This window comes from Aplidium turbinatum, chromosome 7 (genome assembly GCF_918807975.1).
Source record: "Aplidium turbinatum chromosome 7, kaAplTurb1.1, whole genome shotgun sequence".
Taxonomy (NCBI): domain Eukaryota; kingdom Metazoa; phylum Chordata; class Ascidiacea; order Aplousobranchia; family Polyclinidae; genus Aplidium; species Aplidium turbinatum.
Window position 1 is genome coordinate 28,227,627 of NC_137478.1, and position 19,239 is coordinate 28,246,865.

The 19,239-nt window shown below is 37.7% G+C and overlaps 1 protein-coding gene across 2 annotated transcripts in view; it reads right to left on the reverse strand.

Moving 5' to 3' along the window:
• Positions 1 to 764: 764 nt before the first annotated feature.
• LOC145774660 (uncharacterized) overlaps positions 765 to 19,239 on the reverse strand; it is a 46,124-nt gene continuing 27,649 nt past the window's right edge. The window contains exons 4-8 of one of the 2 annotated variants that reach the window (XM_082585956.1): positions 18,963 to 19,102; positions 15,094 to 15,294; positions 9,560 to 9,737; positions 4,409 to 4,504; positions 765 to 1,927 (exon numbers count right to left, since the gene is read on the reverse strand). In XM_082585956.1, coding sequence (XP_082442082.1) covers positions 1,897 to 1,927; positions 4,409 to 4,504; positions 9,560 to 9,737; positions 15,094 to 15,294; positions 18,963 to 19,102 — 646 coding nt within the window. In that variant the 3' untranslated portion in view covers positions 765 to 1,896. Of the gene's footprint in view, positions 1,928 to 4,408; positions 4,505 to 9,542; positions 9,738 to 15,093; positions 15,295 to 18,962; positions 19,103 to 19,239 lie in introns of both variants that reach the window. The other variant, XM_082585955.1, reaches the window with a different exon arrangement.

Consider the following 19,239-nt stretch of genomic DNA (forward strand, 5'->3'; position numbering starts at 1 on the left):
AAATTTGGGGGGGGCCATGGCCCCGTTCGCCCCCCCCCCTGGCTACGCCTACTCGGAACAGTCCAATTGCTTCGTGGTATTCGCCGTCACTTTAGCCTTGCTTTAGTGCATTCTTAGCACGCCGTACACCCGTACGGTCGCAGTCTATAGCCTTCCATGTGCAAACAGTGAACCATGAAACGAACGACGTAGAGAAACGAGAGAGATAAAAGAGAAACACCAAGAGAAGAGTGAGTTTCCACTCATTGTGTTATATCTCGTTGATCAGACCAACGACTTGCGCTTGAAGAGTCAAAGCGCCATGTAGCTGGTCAATACGTCACATAACTGATTATCTTCCCCCGAACGAGGTCGTGTGGCTTATTGCGTCACAATAGCCTACTCTGGGCAGGAGTCGGAAAATTTCTACAATGACGCTACTATTTTCTGCTGTGCAAAGTTTCACAGGCTTTTGCGTGTCATGTGAGCGAAAGTAAATTTTCCTTGGGTCTTTTCTTTCTTACTGTAATACCAAAACTTAACAAATTTTGTTGCATCTTGCTGTAATAGCCTACTCGTATAATCTAATTTAGTAACCAACCTTGCTGTATAATGATTACTCGGAGATCAAAGCCAGATATTGTGACGTAAAACTTGAACTAAATTGCGCGTGATTAGTGTGGACTGTAAAAGTAGGCTACCTGTACTCCTATCGATTCTTAGCGAAGAATTCACCTTTGTTACGCTGATTCAATGTCATTAATCCTTGAAGCAACGTAAAAATCGAAAGTTTTCCTCCTTGAATGGAAGCTAAGGGATACAGTATTCACATTTTCCAGATGCGCGCTAAAATGCGCTGGAAAATATATTACTGTATTGCAATAATTGTTCGTGCTATGCAATGACGATTTGTATCGCTAGTTCCTGTGTTGTTTCTCGGCGGACAAATATGACCGATCTAGATGGTACTTCCCGCGGACACCACATGCTGTGACGGCGGACATGTCCGCCGTGAATTTCGAGGCCTGAGCCTACATTATAAAGCTTGGCGAAATACAATGGCAGATAGACGCAAACAAACATCAGCATTTTGAATGTAAGCAATCAGTCGCTAGAAAGTTTGCCCCCCCCGGCAATTTTCAAAACCCGGCGCCTATGCCTGATGCTGCGGGTTCGCTGTGATTTGTATCTGCACTTGTGAAACTATACTATATTTTTTCATCGGATGTAGATAAAATTATAATTGCTTTTCCTGATGAGGACATTATGACATGTGGAAAAAGCTTGATTTAAATATTTTAATGTGGTATTTCTGTGAGTTCTTAATAAATATGTTAAACATAAAAATAAACATGTTAAACCTAAACTTTTGTTCAACAAATGACATTGTCACATTTCTGCATCGGTAATTTACTACTGCATGAATCCTCTAACAAAAAAAATTTGTTTTTCAGAGAGTAATGTTATCAATGGCATATTATCAGCATACAAAAGATACATTCATAACAGCCTTTCAGTAAAAGATAAAAACAGCAAAACTAACAAAAAAGCAACAAAACATTTAGGGCTGTATACACCAATACTGGAATGTTTACAAATTAAATTAATCTGCTGATTAGCCAACATATTTTGCAGACTAACTTTCTTTTATTTGCGTCAACCGTCATGCACATCAAAGTCAATGCAACAAGGCAATTTTACGCAAATATTAATTTTCAGGATAGAAGAGGGGGTTTCGATGGAAATTTCATTTTTTTTTCTAGAGGTCTTAGACTTAGAATGAACTGTGGTATCCTAAAATCAGGGCTAAAGTTGAAATTAAAATTATTCCCCCTTTTCTACTGGTATACAACTGCTGGTGAATCCTAACTGGCATCAGGTAGAAGAGGTACAACTTTGTTGCCAGGAGTTGCTGGGTTACCTTTCAATAATGCGGCCATTTCGGGATCTGCAATAAAAATTGTTTTCTTGTTATTAATGAAAAGACGCCGCGTTTACAGTTTAATCCATGTCTTTATTAATGTTTATATGACAATTGAAGTACGAATTTTCTTCAAACAAGAGCGATTTATTTAAGGCAAACCGGAGCGTGTTGGCAAAAGGGGCGTGTTGTCACAGCAATTATTTTGTACTTGCACTGACTGCTTCGAGTCTATATTTGTAGCACGTGCTTCGTTAAGAGTCATTTTCATTTTGAGGTTAGAAAAGTCAATTTTTCAATTAGAAAGCTTAATTGTTGTCACAATTTTTGTTTACAAAAATTTGATTTTCTTGAAATCCTTTTGCAATAAAAAGTTTAACTTGTGGCAAAAGGAAGTGTAAGTGGACAGCGTACGAATGATACTGTATAACCAAATCACTTGCATTGTAGGTTATAGCCTATAGCAAAAGCACAAATCGAAAAACCCCAAACCTGTGACAACACGCCCCAGTTTGCCTTACAATATAAAAAACAATACAACTGCAGCCATAGATACATCTGATTACAGCCAAGGCAATGTTTAAGCAAGCGCAGTATGCCAATAGGGAATCAACAGTGATTTTAAATCATGCATTTGGAATCACTGCTGCAACATGCGGTTTGATATTTCAAAATATATGATCGAGACTCTGCAAAGTTGCAAGCCATATAAACCAAGCAGCTTTATGATCAATAAAATAGTCATTTTGCAATTCACACACTCGCTTTAACTTTAAATTTGCGAAGCAATTATATGCATTCTATGCATCAATACCTAAACCTATCATATTAGCCTACTCTTTACTTTGATGTACTCCAACCAGTTATTTTATATCAATATCTTGGACTGGATCGTCATGCCATTGTCTATTTGTTTGTCTACTACTTTTTAAAAAGTAATATGCCGAATTGGATGACTTTTTTTAATTTTGGTCTAACTTGTAAAACATAAGGTAACCCAAATTTCTCATAGTACTGTGACATGCCACTATATTACATCCCAGCTAGCGAGGCCTGTCGCTTTTGCATTGATTCAACGTCTGCAGACGTTAGATCGGTGTGGAGGTGACGAGTTTAGCTGGATGTGGTCTTATATTTTCGCTCCATGGACGTAACTTTATACCAATGCACGCTTAATGTCTGCAAGACATAACTTTCCTGGGTATAATTGTTTTTCGGCAAGATAATGATGTTTTTTTGCTTGTTTGTTTTCGTTATTGTTTCGTTTTTGCTGGTCGGGATAACTAGGCTACGGTACCCGATAGTTTCCATAGGCCACACATTTGGTTACCCTTTTCATTCTGCTACTACAATGTAAAAATGAACTGTTAGGCTAATTGGGTTCTAGGAACAAATTTATTTTTGCTGGTCTGGAATATCTAGGCTACGGTCCCCGATAATTTCCTTTCAATCCAAGCTGTAGGCCACACATCGGTTGATCCAAACATGACGAATTTTAATTTAATAGTTCAAACATTTCTTTTTTTCAACGTATAGCGACGTTAAAACGTTGTTCAAAAATTTCAAAACTCGCCGAATAGGGAACTCGCCGAATCGGACTATCCGAATCGGACTCGCCGAAACGGACCATTCTGTTCGAAAGGCCGCCGGTTCGACATCGCTCAAGAGCATGTGGCTGTGTCTTTGGCAAGACACTTAAAGACACAGCGTGGATTGCGGAGTGGCGCCCCAACTATAGCCCTTGATTTCTCTTATGTAAGAACAGTACGCTTCTCTAGAGAAAAACGCCTACGGCACTTCTTAGGCCCTCTTAGGGTTATGGCCTGCAGAACTGAAGCATGTAACCAATGAATAAAATGGCAATTAAAAGTAAATGTGTTGCACGCAGGGCTATCTAGAGAAGGGGATATGAAGACTCGCAGCAATTGCCTTATTCTCATGACACTACCAGGGCGGTAGTTTGTAGTGCTTTAAACTAGAAATGTGGTTATTTTTAAAATTAGAGAAAGTTTTGTAGTGCAGCTGGTACAATAAGCTACAAAAGACAGTTAGCAAACGTTACGTAGAGCATATTTAAAGAATACTTGTTTACAAAGACAATTGAAAAATTACCAGTAAGCTGTTTTTTTTTTAACAAAGCCTTTGCAGTAGGCTAGATGTAAAGCAAGTATATGGGTAGTTGAATTAACAAGCAACCATGAGCATGCTGTGAATATCCAGGTGTGATTCTAATAGCGCAATGCAAGCTATCATAACAAGATTTATTAAACTACTATCGGTGCCAATTGTCATTTTACGATAAACACAGATTATTTACGATAAACAAAAGCCCTTCTATTGTCAGACGTAATAAAAGCCTTCGTATCCCCTTCTTTAGATATCCCTGGTTGCACGTTGTTCATTGCAATGAAATATCTTAAAATTATTCAGATTTTAAGATGAAATTTTGCCACCTTGCACGATCATTCACCATAATTGCAGCTACCAAAAAACAATTTATTTGCTTACATTTTTTTGTCACCACAACAGCTATTACCACGGTAGCTGCAACTCCAAGTAGAACACCAACCACAACTCCAGCTACTGCACCAGAAGAAAGTGCATCTGTAAAGAATAGTGTTATTTCGCTGGGTCTGTACTTTCAATTACCGTACTAAAAAGGTTTTTAAAGTATACAAAGTTACAGCCTAAAATACTTGAATGTACCAGTGATAATGGATAATTATCTAACAGCAATACTAATAAAAATAACACCAGTTCATCATTAAGGCCTAAAAACAAAGTAGAAAAGCATTAAAAGTAGTGTAAGATAAACAATAAATAAACTGTAGTAGGGGACAAAAACAAACGAAGTCTACTTTAGCTATACAGTATATACACTGCATGCCAAGAAAAGCAAGCTATAGCCTACTTTCGCTACTACTGGCAGTGAAAACTTAAAAATAAGTACTAGTATGCCCATATCTCTAGACCAAAGGGCATAGTATAGTTTTTTTTCACGATATACTTTTTTGAATTGTGCAGAAAAACAAAGTGCATTTTTTAAAGATTATTTTAATGATGAAACTGTACCAACTTCGGATTTATGATCAACATTGATTAACACAAAACTAAAAAAGTAAAGCAAGTTTACACAAGAATTAAACTTTGTGGGCGTCTACAATTCCCTAGTAAACGTCCTTGAATTGAGTAGGAATCGAACCTTTGTCAAGATTGTACTGTGTGTCCAGGTTAACAATATACTGGACACTGTAGTATAACATCGATGAAGGTGAGTTTCCTACTCAAGTCAAAGACAACCAGAATGCTCAATTGCTCATCAAGTTGAACCTTTGATTCTAATTCAAGCCAACATGGATTGGATATGCACCACTAAAGTTCCCAAACTAGAGTGAAACTTGAGTATGGCATCTTCCATTTTTGTTCAAGGCCTTTATAATATTTTGTATTGAGTGACGAAATACATGTATTTATAAGGTTGGCTCTTATGCATGGGCAATTGGTCATGCGTAGAAGGAGTGTATCTTAATGTATGTAAAAAACGAAAGTCTTATCGCATTGTCAAGAGGTATACTGTATAACGTCGTCCTTGCTTACAAGTACAGTCATTGGCCAATAGATATTACGGTGGTTCAAACTAGAGCTAATTTTTAGTAAATGTTTACGGCTATCCTCTCAAAACCTTCCAATTGCTGAAAAAACACCTTTTGTAAAAATGTTTAGGGGTGGCTCAAGGCCCCTAAAATTTTGACTTTTGGACAAAATTTGCAGATTTGAAGCGGCCGTACGATGAAAAATATTGATGCAAACACATAAGTTCATTTTCATTAGCAGGGTGAGACTGGCATTTGGTGAAGTCGCTTTGGTCACTTTCACTCATTGGCGTCAATTTTATATTGACGGCAGCCAATTCCAGGGGGGTGAGAATTTCCCGTTAATTCCGAAAGCTATTTTTTAAAATTGTCGATTTTCAGTCTAAACCAGGGGTGTGCAACGTACGGCCCGCGGGCCAAATGTGGCCCGCGAAGAAAAATTGTGCGGCCCGCGAAGATGTGGCAATTTTGAATTGTGTGCGGCCCGCGAAACGTGTTTATAATTTAGTTTAGTCTGGTACGTGCGAACAATTCATTATAGAGTGGATTATTGTACATTTCGCACCTTCTGCTAACTATTTTAGAAATCTCTCACTGGCCACCGCTCATCCGATTGTATTTAATTATTTGGAACGTCAGTAGATCAAAGGCACAGAACTGCACAGAGAATAGCTCAAACTATGAAACCGTATTCTGACAGTAATTTTGTGAAGCAGTGTCTTATCGATGTCGCAGAAGAAATGTGCTCTAAAGTGAAGAGTGCGTTCGAGAAAATGGTGGACGATAGCGAGGCGTAGGCTATCGATGATCTTGCTTGTGATATTAGTGACACCCTCACTCTCAATAAGGATAAGGTGAAGAACTTTGTTTCATGGAGCTTTGCGATCGATGAAAGTAGGCTACGGACCAGAAGGACACAGCACAGTTGGCCATATTTGAAAAGGAGTGGACAAAGACTTGAACGAAACGGAAGAGCTTCTGTCATTACAGTCAATAAAGGGTACGACAACTTACTGGTGCTGACATTTTTACTGAATTGATGCTTTTGACAACTTCGAACTGGATTTGTCCAGCTTATGCGGAATCGCAACTGATGGTGCTCGATCTATGTCCGGAACTGGCATTGGATTCATAGGTCTCTTGAAGTCTACCTTGAGGAAGAGAAAAATCGATGATGACATAGCAATTTTTCATTGTATCATTCATCAGCAAAACCTGTGCGCAAAATCCTTGAAGTTCAAACACGTCTTAAGTCCGGTTGTTAAGGCAGTAATTTCATTCGAGCACGAGGGCTCAACCATCGTCAGTTTCAAAAGTTTCTGGATAATCTCAACACGACACATAAAGATTTATTTTACTTTTCCGAGGTGCGTTGGTTAAGCAAGGGCTGCATGTTGCAACGATTTTACGAACTGCGGAAAGATGTCGTAAATTTTTTGATTTTACCGAAAACATCTCAACCAAGATGACTTTCCACATTTGAAAAAAACATGACTTCAAAAATGGCTCTTTTTGGCTAAACGTATTTGTGCGAACAGATTTTTTCTAAAATGGGCGTCATAAAATATCCCCATCGATCCGTTCTGACAGGCGAACACCTGGAAAATGGACTTCGAATTGCGAGCACTTCCATTAAAGTAAATTTGGAAAAGTCGCCCGGAAAAGAAACCAGCTGCAAATTTCTCACTGAACTCGTAGTCGGTGTGACAATAAATTTGAATAGCAGTTTTCTTTAAAAATTTATGTGTCTTAACTTATTATTTCTGCAAGGAGATAACCTCTAATAATGCCATAAGATTAACATGAATAACAAAAAAACTACTTTTTTGTGCCTGCAACTACTAGAAAACATATGTTAAATAAACGTGTGGCCGCGGTTTCACCCAGATATTTATATATGGCCCTCCTGTAATAAAGGTTGCACACCCCTGGTCTAAACGAACATAAGGCACTACTTGTGGACCCTTACTTCAGTTTGTTAAGATTGTCGTGCATCATTCTGTGCACTGTTTAGTGTTCAGTTTGGCTGAAATTGTGTAAAGTTGACCGAACGCCTTCGAAGACACATAGCGAAACCCATTGCATGCTTATGTAGGACTTACCATCTGAATTAACAATGTAGTCAAAGTCGTTCGTTCAGGATTGAAATCATTGGTTAATCAGAAAAAAGTATCATCACACAACAAATAAAGAAAAAAGAAAATTAAACAAAAGCTTTTGTTACTGGTCTAAGGATTGTTGGTAATTTTCGTTTCATACAATATTGAGAAATATCCGAAACAGTTTCGCGTTCAATCTGTGAAATGAAGTCACCAGCTCAAAACTTCAAACTTGTTGCAACGGGTTTGACTTCTGGAAACAAACTTATCTACGGCAGTTTTCTAGATTCCTTAATTTTTTTGGCGACCAAGTATGGCCTACCAGAGCATCTTCTTCACACCAGCCAAATTTTTGCGCATGGTAGCCTAAAATAACGTCTTTACAGCAAAAAACTTTCTCGCGCCCAACAGAGCGGATTTGTACAAATGCGGCAAAACAGAGTGAACTGGTAGAGCGGAGTTTGAAAATAATCAGATTGTCAAAAATTCTGACATTAGAAAACTCGAATATTGAGCACTTTGCTAGCCAGCATCTTGCTGTTGCATTGCGAATAGCTCACCGCTCCGGTAGTTTGAGCACTTTGGCAAGATGGGTGAAAGTACCCAAATGTGGTTCCTTGAGTCCCACAAATGGAAAAATCACCACGCTGCATTACTTATATAGGCCTAGTAATAAGGCATTCCTGCATAGTGTATGATTTACTGCACTAAGAAGACCTTAAGGTCGAAACAGTGGAGTCCTAACTGCAATTAAAAATTATATATATTAATGGTACTCTGTATCAAACGACAGTGCTCACCATTCTGATGAAAATGAACCCCAACACTAAAATGTTTGCATCAATATTTTTCATAATACGGCCATTTCAAATCTGCAGTTTTAGTGAAAAAAGTCAAAACTTTGGGGGAGTTTGGCAACTCTGAGCATTAATATTTTTCATACATAACCTATTTCATACAAGTGTTTTTTCAACAATTAGAAGGTTTTAGAGGGTAGCCTGTAAACACTTCAAACGTCGATCATTTTGAACTACTTGAACCACCCTGGTGAATACCCCCTACTACCTCAGTCACAAACCAATCAAATTGTTATAGATATTAGATATTGTTATTATTGATATATTATTAATATATAATTGATCTATTTATTATTAGTATTATAATATTATTACATCAAATATAGTTATTAATCTCTAAAACCTCCACAACTTATAAATTCTATTTGAATAAGGACCTTCTGATGATCCCCCTTTTAGGGTGAAACAAGCTGTAGAGGTTTTAGAAATTAATAACTATATTTGATATAATTTGCTTTGCTTTTTGCTTGACATTGAGCAATTTTTGTAGCATTTATTGTATAAATATTATTGATGTTGTTAGAGATATTTTTGATAATTGGCTACAGTATATCACTATACACTCACATTATATCAATTATATCATTCACAACACTAAGGTGGAGCCGATCTACAGCAATTTGTTACTAACAAATCTACAGTTATGCCATTGTAGTTCTTTCATTTTTAAAATGCCTACTACCGATTATAGTAAACCGTTGTTGCTTGAAAAATGGTTATAGGCAAATTGTTCGTAAGCAATTGTTCGTAAAGCAATTGTTCGTAAGCAATTGTTCGTAAAACAATTGTTCGTAAACTGTTTTTCGTAAAATGAAATTCGTAAAACAATTCTTCGTAAAGCATTTCTTATTTTCTTCGTATACATCAAATTTTAACTGCATGCACGAAAAAATACTTTAGGAAGAATTGTTTTACGAAGAATTAATTTTACGAACAATTGTTTTACGAACAATTGCTTGCGAACAATTGCTTTACGAACAATTTGTCGGACACCTTGATAAATATATAAAATGATTGCAAATAATACAAAAAAAAGTTAACAAAACTAAAAAAATAATGAAAAACAGATACTAAATAAAACGTTATTTAACACCTCTGGTGCTCGCTAACCCTTCAGTGCAAGACAAGGTAGAGGTAGCTATTCCATTAGTACCACAGGTAATGCTAAGTCCTGATCCACTGAAACCATTGATACAAGCATAGGTCGTTGTTGTATTGTAAGGGATAATTACAATATTAGTACCAATGATTGCCGCTTCTTCTTCAGATAAATCGACTTCACAAACATCTAAACATCAGAAATTGTTTAAGAGATTGGCCACTGCCATTTGTTAAAGAAACATTGATATACAAATCAAGCATAAATAGTTCGTCGTCGTCGTGTGAGCCTCTGGGGCCGAGGGTCTATCCAAATACCGTACTTAATTACAAACTTTTATAATACTAATATTAGAAAAAAAATTGGCTTTGATAGTTTTTGCCATGGCAGCGAGCTTTTATAAGCCTTTTGTAAATAAGCTATGACTTCTGAAACCAAAAAAGGACAAAAATTTAGTGATTTCATAAGTCAAGATAAGCCTTTGATTTGGTTTTGATTCTTTATCCTTGGACTGACAAAGCCTTGATAGGTTATTCCTGGTAGTTTCGCATACTTGTAGAGGCTCTTGACGCAGGGCCGGTTACCGAGATTGGCAGAGTGAAGTTTCCGGTTGTTGAAGTGTTGTTGTCGGAAAATTATTCTATTCACTAGGTGCCGCTAAATGGAGAGCAGTCCTGAAAGTGCGTTGCTCAAGCGCACACCCCGAGAGCCGAACAAGCGCCACGTGATCTTGAGACGGGCACATAACCATTAACCACTGAGCTAACGGGGCGGACTAAAATGTGCAATGGATGCATTGATGTGCAAAACAACTTCTACTTTAGAATAGAAGATTGGCAACTTTTCCTTGGGGTTAAATGAATCAGATTTAAAACGATAAACTTAAAGTGGTGCAGTGGTTTCCACTCACTTTTTGGAGTCACAGATCTTGGTTGGTTGGTTTGGTTTTGAATCATTATCCTCGGACTGACAAAGCCTTGATAGGTTATTCCTGGTTACCGAGATTGACAGAGTGAAATTTCCGATCATTGAAGTCTTGTTGCCAGGAAATTATTCCATCCATTAGGTGCCGCTGAATGGACAGCAGTCCTTAGAATGCATTGCTCAAGCGCGCACCCCTAGTCGAACCAGATCATGAAGCTTCTTCGTTCACGAAGTCAAGCGCTAGTCAACTGAGCTATCGGGGCGCACTCTTTCAGGGAGATCTCTTTTGAACAATTAACGCTGAGTAAGCCTACGCCCCAAGTAACTTCTCAACCAACTACTAACAACAATGGTGTAGAGCCAAAAGAACATGGTGCTACCAAATCTTTTTCAGCCGTTGCAAAAGATCTCGCTAAGGATCCTGGTAGTATGGGTTGCACCAATAGGCTCACTTCTTCGAAAGTACAGGGGCCAGCCGGCGGTTCCAAACCTGGGAACGATCAGGGATGGACAACTGTCACAAGAAAAACGCACTCCAGGCCTACGCGCATAGGAAAACTGGCAGGTGCTGATTTGAAAATAATAAAAAGAAAAGAGCGCCCTGCTGAGGTATTCATTTCCAGGCTTGATCCTGAAACTTCAAGCACTGAAATTGACAGCTTTGTGAAAAAGCAATTTTCCAGTGCCACAGATATAATAGTTACAAAATTGACAACCAGGTACAACTCTTATTCCTCATTTAAAATATCAATGAAAGGTGTTTCTTTTAAAGACTCTGTTAACGCTGACCACTGGCCATGCGGAATTTTGGTAAAAAGATTTTTTACCTTGAAAGTGGAGCATTCAAGCGCTAGCAAAACCAGCAATAATGTTCATGTCAAAAATTAAGCTAACAGTCGTGTCATACAACTGCAAAGGAATGGTTGGTTCACTATTTGACATTCAACGGCTTTGCAATAAATATGACATAATTATTCTGCAAGAAATCTGGCTGTCCAAGCAAAATTTGGACCTCCTATCAAACATAAGTGAAAACCATCATGCAATTGGCTATTCACCTATGGATGACAGTCAAGGTGTACGCGCTGGAAGACCATTTGGAGGTACTGCAATTTTATGGAATAAGAACTTGAAAGCTACATCTAAATACAGTCAAGATGAGTCTATTATTGCATTGACAGTTAATGTAGAGGAAGCCTCATTGACCATTATAAATGTATACCTGCCCTACTGTTGTGAAGAAAACACCGATGACTTTCTAAACTATATGAGTAAGCTAAGTGTGCTGTGTGATAGCCTGGAATGTAACAATATTTTCATCATGGGCGACTTTAATGCCAGTAATTCAAATGAATTTGGAAAGCTTTTGCAATGGTATTGTGATGAACAGGAGCTCATCCTCTCTGACAAGATATTACTACCAGCGAGTACATTTACGTACATCAGTGATGCACATGGAACAACAAGCTGGCTTGATCATTGTTTATGTACTGAATCAGCCCACAAATCCATCAGCAATATCTCTGTTCTGAGTAACTACTTTATATCTGACCATCGTCCCCTGCATATTACCATACAATGTGAAAACCTCCCCCGGCTTGTCCCAAGTATTGGTTTCCCTAGTTCACCATATCAAAAGATAAACTGGGACAAAGTTTCCAAGCTCCAGTTAGTCAAATACTATGATGAAACTGAACAGCTAATTTCACAAATTTCATTGCCCTCCACTGCTATCTGCTGCAAGAGCCCTATGTGCTGCAATTCATCACATTTAGAAGACATTAACAATTTTTACAATGGTATTGTTCATGCCCTGGCCAGTGCTTCCCATAACTCATTCCAACGCAGTATTTGCAGCAACAGAAGGTTCTCTGTATGCGGTTGGAACATAGCGGTGAGAAGTGCTCACAGCACAGCTCGTGAGGCATACTTGACTTGGCTGGATCATGGCAAGCCCAGACGTGGCCCCATTTGCTCGCATATGTCCACTACAAGAAGACAATTTAAGCATGCTCTACGCCATTGTAAAAGACTGAAAGAAAAGCACAAAGCTGATGTGCTAGCAAAAAACATGGTGGCTGGATGCCCTACCAACGATTTCTGGAAGTGTATCAAGCATGCAAAACAACATACATCCCTATCACTCACGGTAGGCGGAGAAACTGGCAGTGCCAACATAGCTAACATGTGGGGAGACCAGTACAGTGCATTGTTAAATACTTCAAATGATAACTCTAAAGCTGCAAAACATTTTGTAGCTAGTAGTATAGCAAATGAGAAGGCTTACGAAAATCATGACAAATTTAAATGTACAGTTGACATCGTTAACCTTCTATTACATAAATTACCGCCCAACCGATCAGTAGGGACTGATGAAATTTGTGCAGAACACCTCTCTTATGCCCATCCCATAATTCATCTCTATGTTAGCTTATTATTTAACATGTGTATCTCCCATGGATTTGTACCTAATGCATGCATGAGTACTATTATTGTCCCTATTGTAAAAAGTAACAAAGGTGATATTTCTGATGTTTCTAATTATAGGCCCATTGCTATGGCAACTATTATGTCCAAACTGTTTGAAAAATTTATTCTGTACCACATAGAACCGTTTTTGCAAACCACTGATAATCAATTTGGATTTAAGTCCAAGCACAGCACTGATATGTGTGTATTCTTGTTAAAACAAGCGATTTCTCAGTATGTACAACATGGAAGCCCGGTATTCTCGGTATTCTTAGATGCATCTAAAGCATTTGATAGGGTGTGCCATTATATACTTTTTGAGAAATTAATTCAACGTAATGTTCCAATGGTATTTGTCCGTCTACTCTTCTACTGGTACACCCAGCAGACCATGTCTGTTAGATGGGATGGTTGCTTCTCAGCATTATTCCAAGTCACTAATGGTGTGAGGCAAGGAGGAGTTCTTAGTCCCTTCTTGTTTAATGTATACATGGACGATTTGTCAAAATTGCTTAACAACTTAGAAATTGGCTGCAGTATTGGTAATTATTGTATAAATAATCTTATGTTCGCTGACGATCTTTGCTGCCTAGCTCCCAGTATCAAAGGTCTGCAAAAACTCATTGACACATGTGATACATTTGCAACTACGCATAATATTGTGTTTAATTGTTCTAAGACTGTTGGATTGATGTTTTTGACTAAACAACTCAGGGGAAAACTCCAGCCTACAATCAGACTTGGCAAAGAAAGCGTTTCTTTTGTAGAAAGAGTTAAATACCTTGGTGTTATTCTTACCAATAACTTGTGTGATAATGATGACATTGCAAGGCAAACCAGATCTTCATACTGCATAGCGAACATGCTCAGATATAAATTCAACAAATGTAGTGTTCTTGTAAAAAATGTGCTTTTTCGCACCTACTGTTCTGCATTTTATGCTTCTCCCCTTTGGTGTAATTATTCAATATCAGCTATTAATCGTCTGAAAGTTGCATATAACAACTCGTTCAGAATTCTGTTCAAATTGCCTAAAATTTGCAGCATTAGTCACATCCAAGTAAACCACAACGTGAACACTTTTTATGCCCTGCTACGGAAGAGCATTGCTAGCTTTGTAAATCGGTGTTGCAGCTCTTCTAACTCCTATATCAAAGCGTTAGTGACCTCTGAGTGTTTCGCTCGTTCAATGTATTTACAACATTATAACCGTTCAATGCTTGTTGTTTGATTTTTCAATTATTTTGTTTATATGTGTGTGCTGGCGTGTTTCTATGGACCTCTCTTCAGGTCTGAACCAAATAAATAAATAATAAATAAATTATCCAGTTTGTGGACATTTAACTTTTGAGACTGACTCTGAGTGAAAAGCTAGAAAAACTATTCTTAGGTATAAAAGTTTTATTGTTTAATTTGCAGTGCCTTTTGCTGAAATCCAATGCATTTCTTTAGCCTTAGGACTTTACGAATTTTCACGAACTACCAAGGAGTAGTAGTTTGGATAGCAAGTACCCTACCAATTTATACTGTCATCTAAAAAAAATAAATTTGAATTGGATATTGCTTGATGCAGGTAAATGATAATATACCAAGACAATTCCCACTAACTCTAAATGAGCTGTTTGAGAAACATAAAATCAATGTTAGTCCAAAAAGTTTTTAATTTCACAAGTTGGTTGGCTGTATCTAACATTCTTTATACAATTGAAAGTCTCTGATTCTTACGTTACGTTTTGGCTTACGTAGTATGATGACCATCTGTTAACTAACAAATATATGGTGACATCTCACTCAACTATCATTCATTTTGTTTGGTGTAAAGGCTTGAACATCACCTTGAATCATCAAGGTCTTCCACAATAATCACAATTAACAATACATTGAATAAAAGATTTCACTCAAAATAGTTACGCCATAAACAAATAGTAATAGTCTGACACCAAAACGGATTGAAGACACAATAAACCAATGCCAAAATGGTTTGATGGCAAAAAGATCATGTCAAAGTAAAAAGAAAAACACACTAGCCATGCTTCTACACAAAGATTGACCTTTTTTTAATTGGTGCTGCTATCCAACTTTTCACAATAACATTACCAGTAATGGCACTAACAATACTAAACAAAAATAAAATATAGTTGACAATACAAACCACGTTGGCAGACAAGGTTTGCAGTAGAGACAGCTGGAGAAACAGATACATCTTCTTGGCAAATAGTTCTAAAACTTTCAACACTGAGAGCAGTAAATCCTTTCATACAAAAGAAGGTTATGGAACAACCCAACCCACAAATTCCGTTATACCCGTCTATCTGTTTAGTGGTTCCACCTCCAGGGTAAACAGGATCACATTCTGCAAATTACATGAGCAAATTAGCTTATAAAGTACATTAATGCAACAACAATAAGAACAGTGGTTCTTAAAATGTGGGACGTAAAGATTCTTTAAGGGAGGCGCAAAAGTGATGGGCTATTATACTAGTATTTTCTACTAAATTGTACAAGGCGTAATCGGAAATGCTGGTAACATTTTGCCTTGTGTCATGATGATTGACTAGTAATGTGACCTAGTTTTGACCTTGATACCCAGCACTTATTCTTACGGTTGTTGCTTTGTCCACTTGCAAGTGTGATAACACAAGCTCAAAACAAGCTCAACTGTGAACCTGACATGCGATGTGTATTGTTTTTAATTAAAGCAACCAGACAACCACTTTAAAATATGTAGTTCAGATATATGTCACTTGAGGCAGATCGATTTGATGAGACGTATGACCCATCTGACTGCAGCAGTAACAGTGTATATAAGAAAGATGAATAAAACATCACTTGTTCTACAAACATTACAAAACTGTTGATTTTCGTAGATCAATTAGACCTATTGTTGAGAAAGTGCCAGGCCATCCCCTCATGCTACTCACCAGTAGATAACATTGCTAGATAATACACAAAATATCGTTGGTGCAGCGATCTGAATTGATTTAAACCCCTTGTTTCACAAAAATCAATCGACTTCCAAGTTTCGGAGATGGCGGCCCACACCATGACAGAAGACGGTTTTTGACGGAGGTGAACTGTTCTCACAGAATCTTTAATGTCTTGACAACTCAGATTTAAAGCATTAAATTTATTTACACACAAAATCGGTTAATTGTATCAGCCATTTGCCAGACATTTTGATACGATTATCCGATTGATATGTTTAACCAATTTGCTCAAGAAAAAAGGTTAATTGTGATCAGGCGTTATTGTTAAGAATGTAAGAACGATAACTGGGTTGCACTGGGCTTCACAACTGTGTGGTTTAATCTACAACTGTTTGCAAGTCCAATTGAATTCGGAGGAGTTTATAAGTGCTTTGTTACACAACGCAGTGAGTGCCAGCATCGGTTGTACTGTTGTACGTTTAAAGCATTATTCTTACAAACTGCGGCAATCGGACTCCTTTTATTTTAACGATCTCTGTGACGTCACAATACAAACTTTGACTGCCTGCGTCTTTGTTTTAAGAGTTTTATTTTTAAATTTGTTGCAGTGTGAATATTTCCTTTGTTCGTTCTTTCGCCTTAACAAAGTCCAGCTGTGCAAAGATTATCTCATTGTGGCGAATATTTTCTTAAGTGGGATACGTTAAACCGATAGTTTTACTTAACATTAGATAAAATTTGGTTTGGCCATAAATTTAGTGGTTTAATGTAAAGCCATAGGCGCCGAGTTTTGAAAATTGCCGGGGGGGGGGGGGGCAAACTTTCTAGCCGACTGATTGCTTACATTCAAAATGCTGATGTTTGTTTGTCAGCATTGATGTTTGTTTGCGTCTATCTGCCATTGTATATCGCTAAGCTTTATAATGTAGGCTCAGGCCTCGAAATTCACGGCGGACATGTCCGTCGTCACAGCATGTGATGTCCGCGGGAAGTACCATCTAAATCGGTCATATTTGTCCGCCGAGAAATAACACAGGAACTAGCGATACAAATCGTCATTGCATAGCACGAACAATTGTTGCAATAATATATTTTCCAGCGCATTCTAGCGCGCATCTAGAAAATGTGAATGCTGTATCCCTTAGCTTCCATTCAAGGAAAACTTTCGATTTTTACGTTGCTTTAACGATTGATGACATTGAATCAGCGTAACAAAGGTGAATTCTTCGCTAAGAATCGATAGGAGTACAGGTACTTCTACACTAATCATGCGCAATTTAGTTCAAGTTTTACGTCACAATGTCTGGCTTTGATCTCCTAGTAATAATGATACGGCAAGGTTGGTTACTAAATTAGATTATACGAGTAGGCTATTACAGCAAGATGCAACAAAATTTGTTAAGTTTTGGTATTACAGTAAGAAAGAAAAGGCCCAGGGAAAATTCACTTTTGCTCACATGACACGCAAAAATAAACTTAAAGAAAAAAGCCTGTGAAACTTTGCACAGCAGAAAATAGTAGCGTTGGTGTAGAAATTTTCCGACTCCTGCCCAGAGTATTGTGACGCAATAAGCCACACGACCTCGTTCGGTGGAAGTTAATCAGTTGTGTGACGTATTGACCAGCTACACGGCGCTTTGACTCTTCAAGCGCAAGTCGTTGGTCTGATGAAAGCCTTTTCAGAGTGACTTTACTGATTTTTTAAAAAGCTTTCTAAAACCGTAGTTATAGTTTTGAAATGGCGAAGAATTATTATCAAGATAAAGCGATTAAGCATGACGAATGACGGCTAAAACTGGTGTGTCCGCCGAGATAGCTGCTCAGACCGGACACGTTTGTCCGCCATCAACTAAAACGAATTTCGAGGCCTGTAGGCTACTTGGAATCATATGCTAGTCACTTTGAACTTTAGCTTTTAATACGCGTAGATACTAAACTGAGCAAACTGCACCTCGTTATTGACACTCCCAAGAAAAAACAAAGCGAAAGAAATCAAGAAAAACGTTTTTCAATCATTGTTAACTATGCTTCAATGGCACCATGCTGGCGTTTATCAGCTACCGTACTTCTGTTTCTTTTGTTATTTTAGGAGCAGCGCTCTTGTTGCAACAAGTAGATCTTTTAATTGAGATCGATCCACAATGAAGGTCAAACTAACGCAAATTTGAACTTACAAACATTTGCTTTAAGATTTTTTTAAAAATAATATGCGGGGGGGCGGCCATCCCGAGCTAAATTCACGGGGGGGCGCCGCCCCTCCGGAGTCGGCGCCTATGTGTCAATCTGCAAGACGAATTCCAGTTAACCTTCATGACAAGTTGACAGTAAAATTGAAGCAGTTAGAAGACCTCGACATCATCAAAAAAGTTGAAGAACCGTTAACTAGGGTTTCACCTGCAATAATCGTGCCAAAGCAAAATGGAGACATTCATTTGTGTGTTGACATGAGTCAAGCTAAAAAAACCGTCATAAGAAAACATCATCCGATGCCTACCATTGAAGTGCTGCATGACATGAATCAAAGCAAGGTATTCACTAAACTAGATGTCAAATGGGCTTATCATCAAATTTAATCACAACTTAGTTCTAGAAATATTACTACGTTTGTGACGCATAAAGGATTATATCATACAAGAGACTGATGTTTGAAGTTAGTTGTGCTCTGGAGATGTACCAACGAGCAATGCAACAAACGTTGCAAGGCTGTGCAGTGTGCAGGAGTCAAGAATATCCTTGATGACATTATTGTGTACGGGTTGACTCAAGAAGAGTATGACTGAAAACTCGAGAAGGGAGGCTACTTGAAAAAATTGAAAAAGTACGGGAAGTAAGGTCAATTGCAGAATTTTGTTTCATTATGTTGAATACAAAACAGTTGTTAAACTGCACTACTGTAAATGCATTCTTTCTAACAAAAATATACCAGTCAAAAAGAAATACCTTACAATACTGTATTATGATTGCAAACAAAAATCAGTTACCATAGACATTGCATTATATTTCACGAGTCATAAAATAAACACTTATATAAAAATGGCACATGAAAATATCTAGCTAAAATTTAAATCTCATATTCAGACAAGCTTATTCATACCTTTAACAGAAAGGCTAAACAACTCTTCCAGTTGAGTAGAAACAATGTGCACTTGAAGGCCATCATCATTAAGTTGAACATTCTTGATAGTCACGGAAAACGAGACAGCATAAGGTGAATTCGTTGATATGAACTTCACCCTTTATTAGAAACGTATGCACAAATTACTTGGTAAAATAGGCTACCTTTTGATACAAATTAAAATTAATTGCTTGACAACCAAAGTTTATACTAAGTAACAACTAGACTAATTTATTTCGTTAAGATTACAAACACC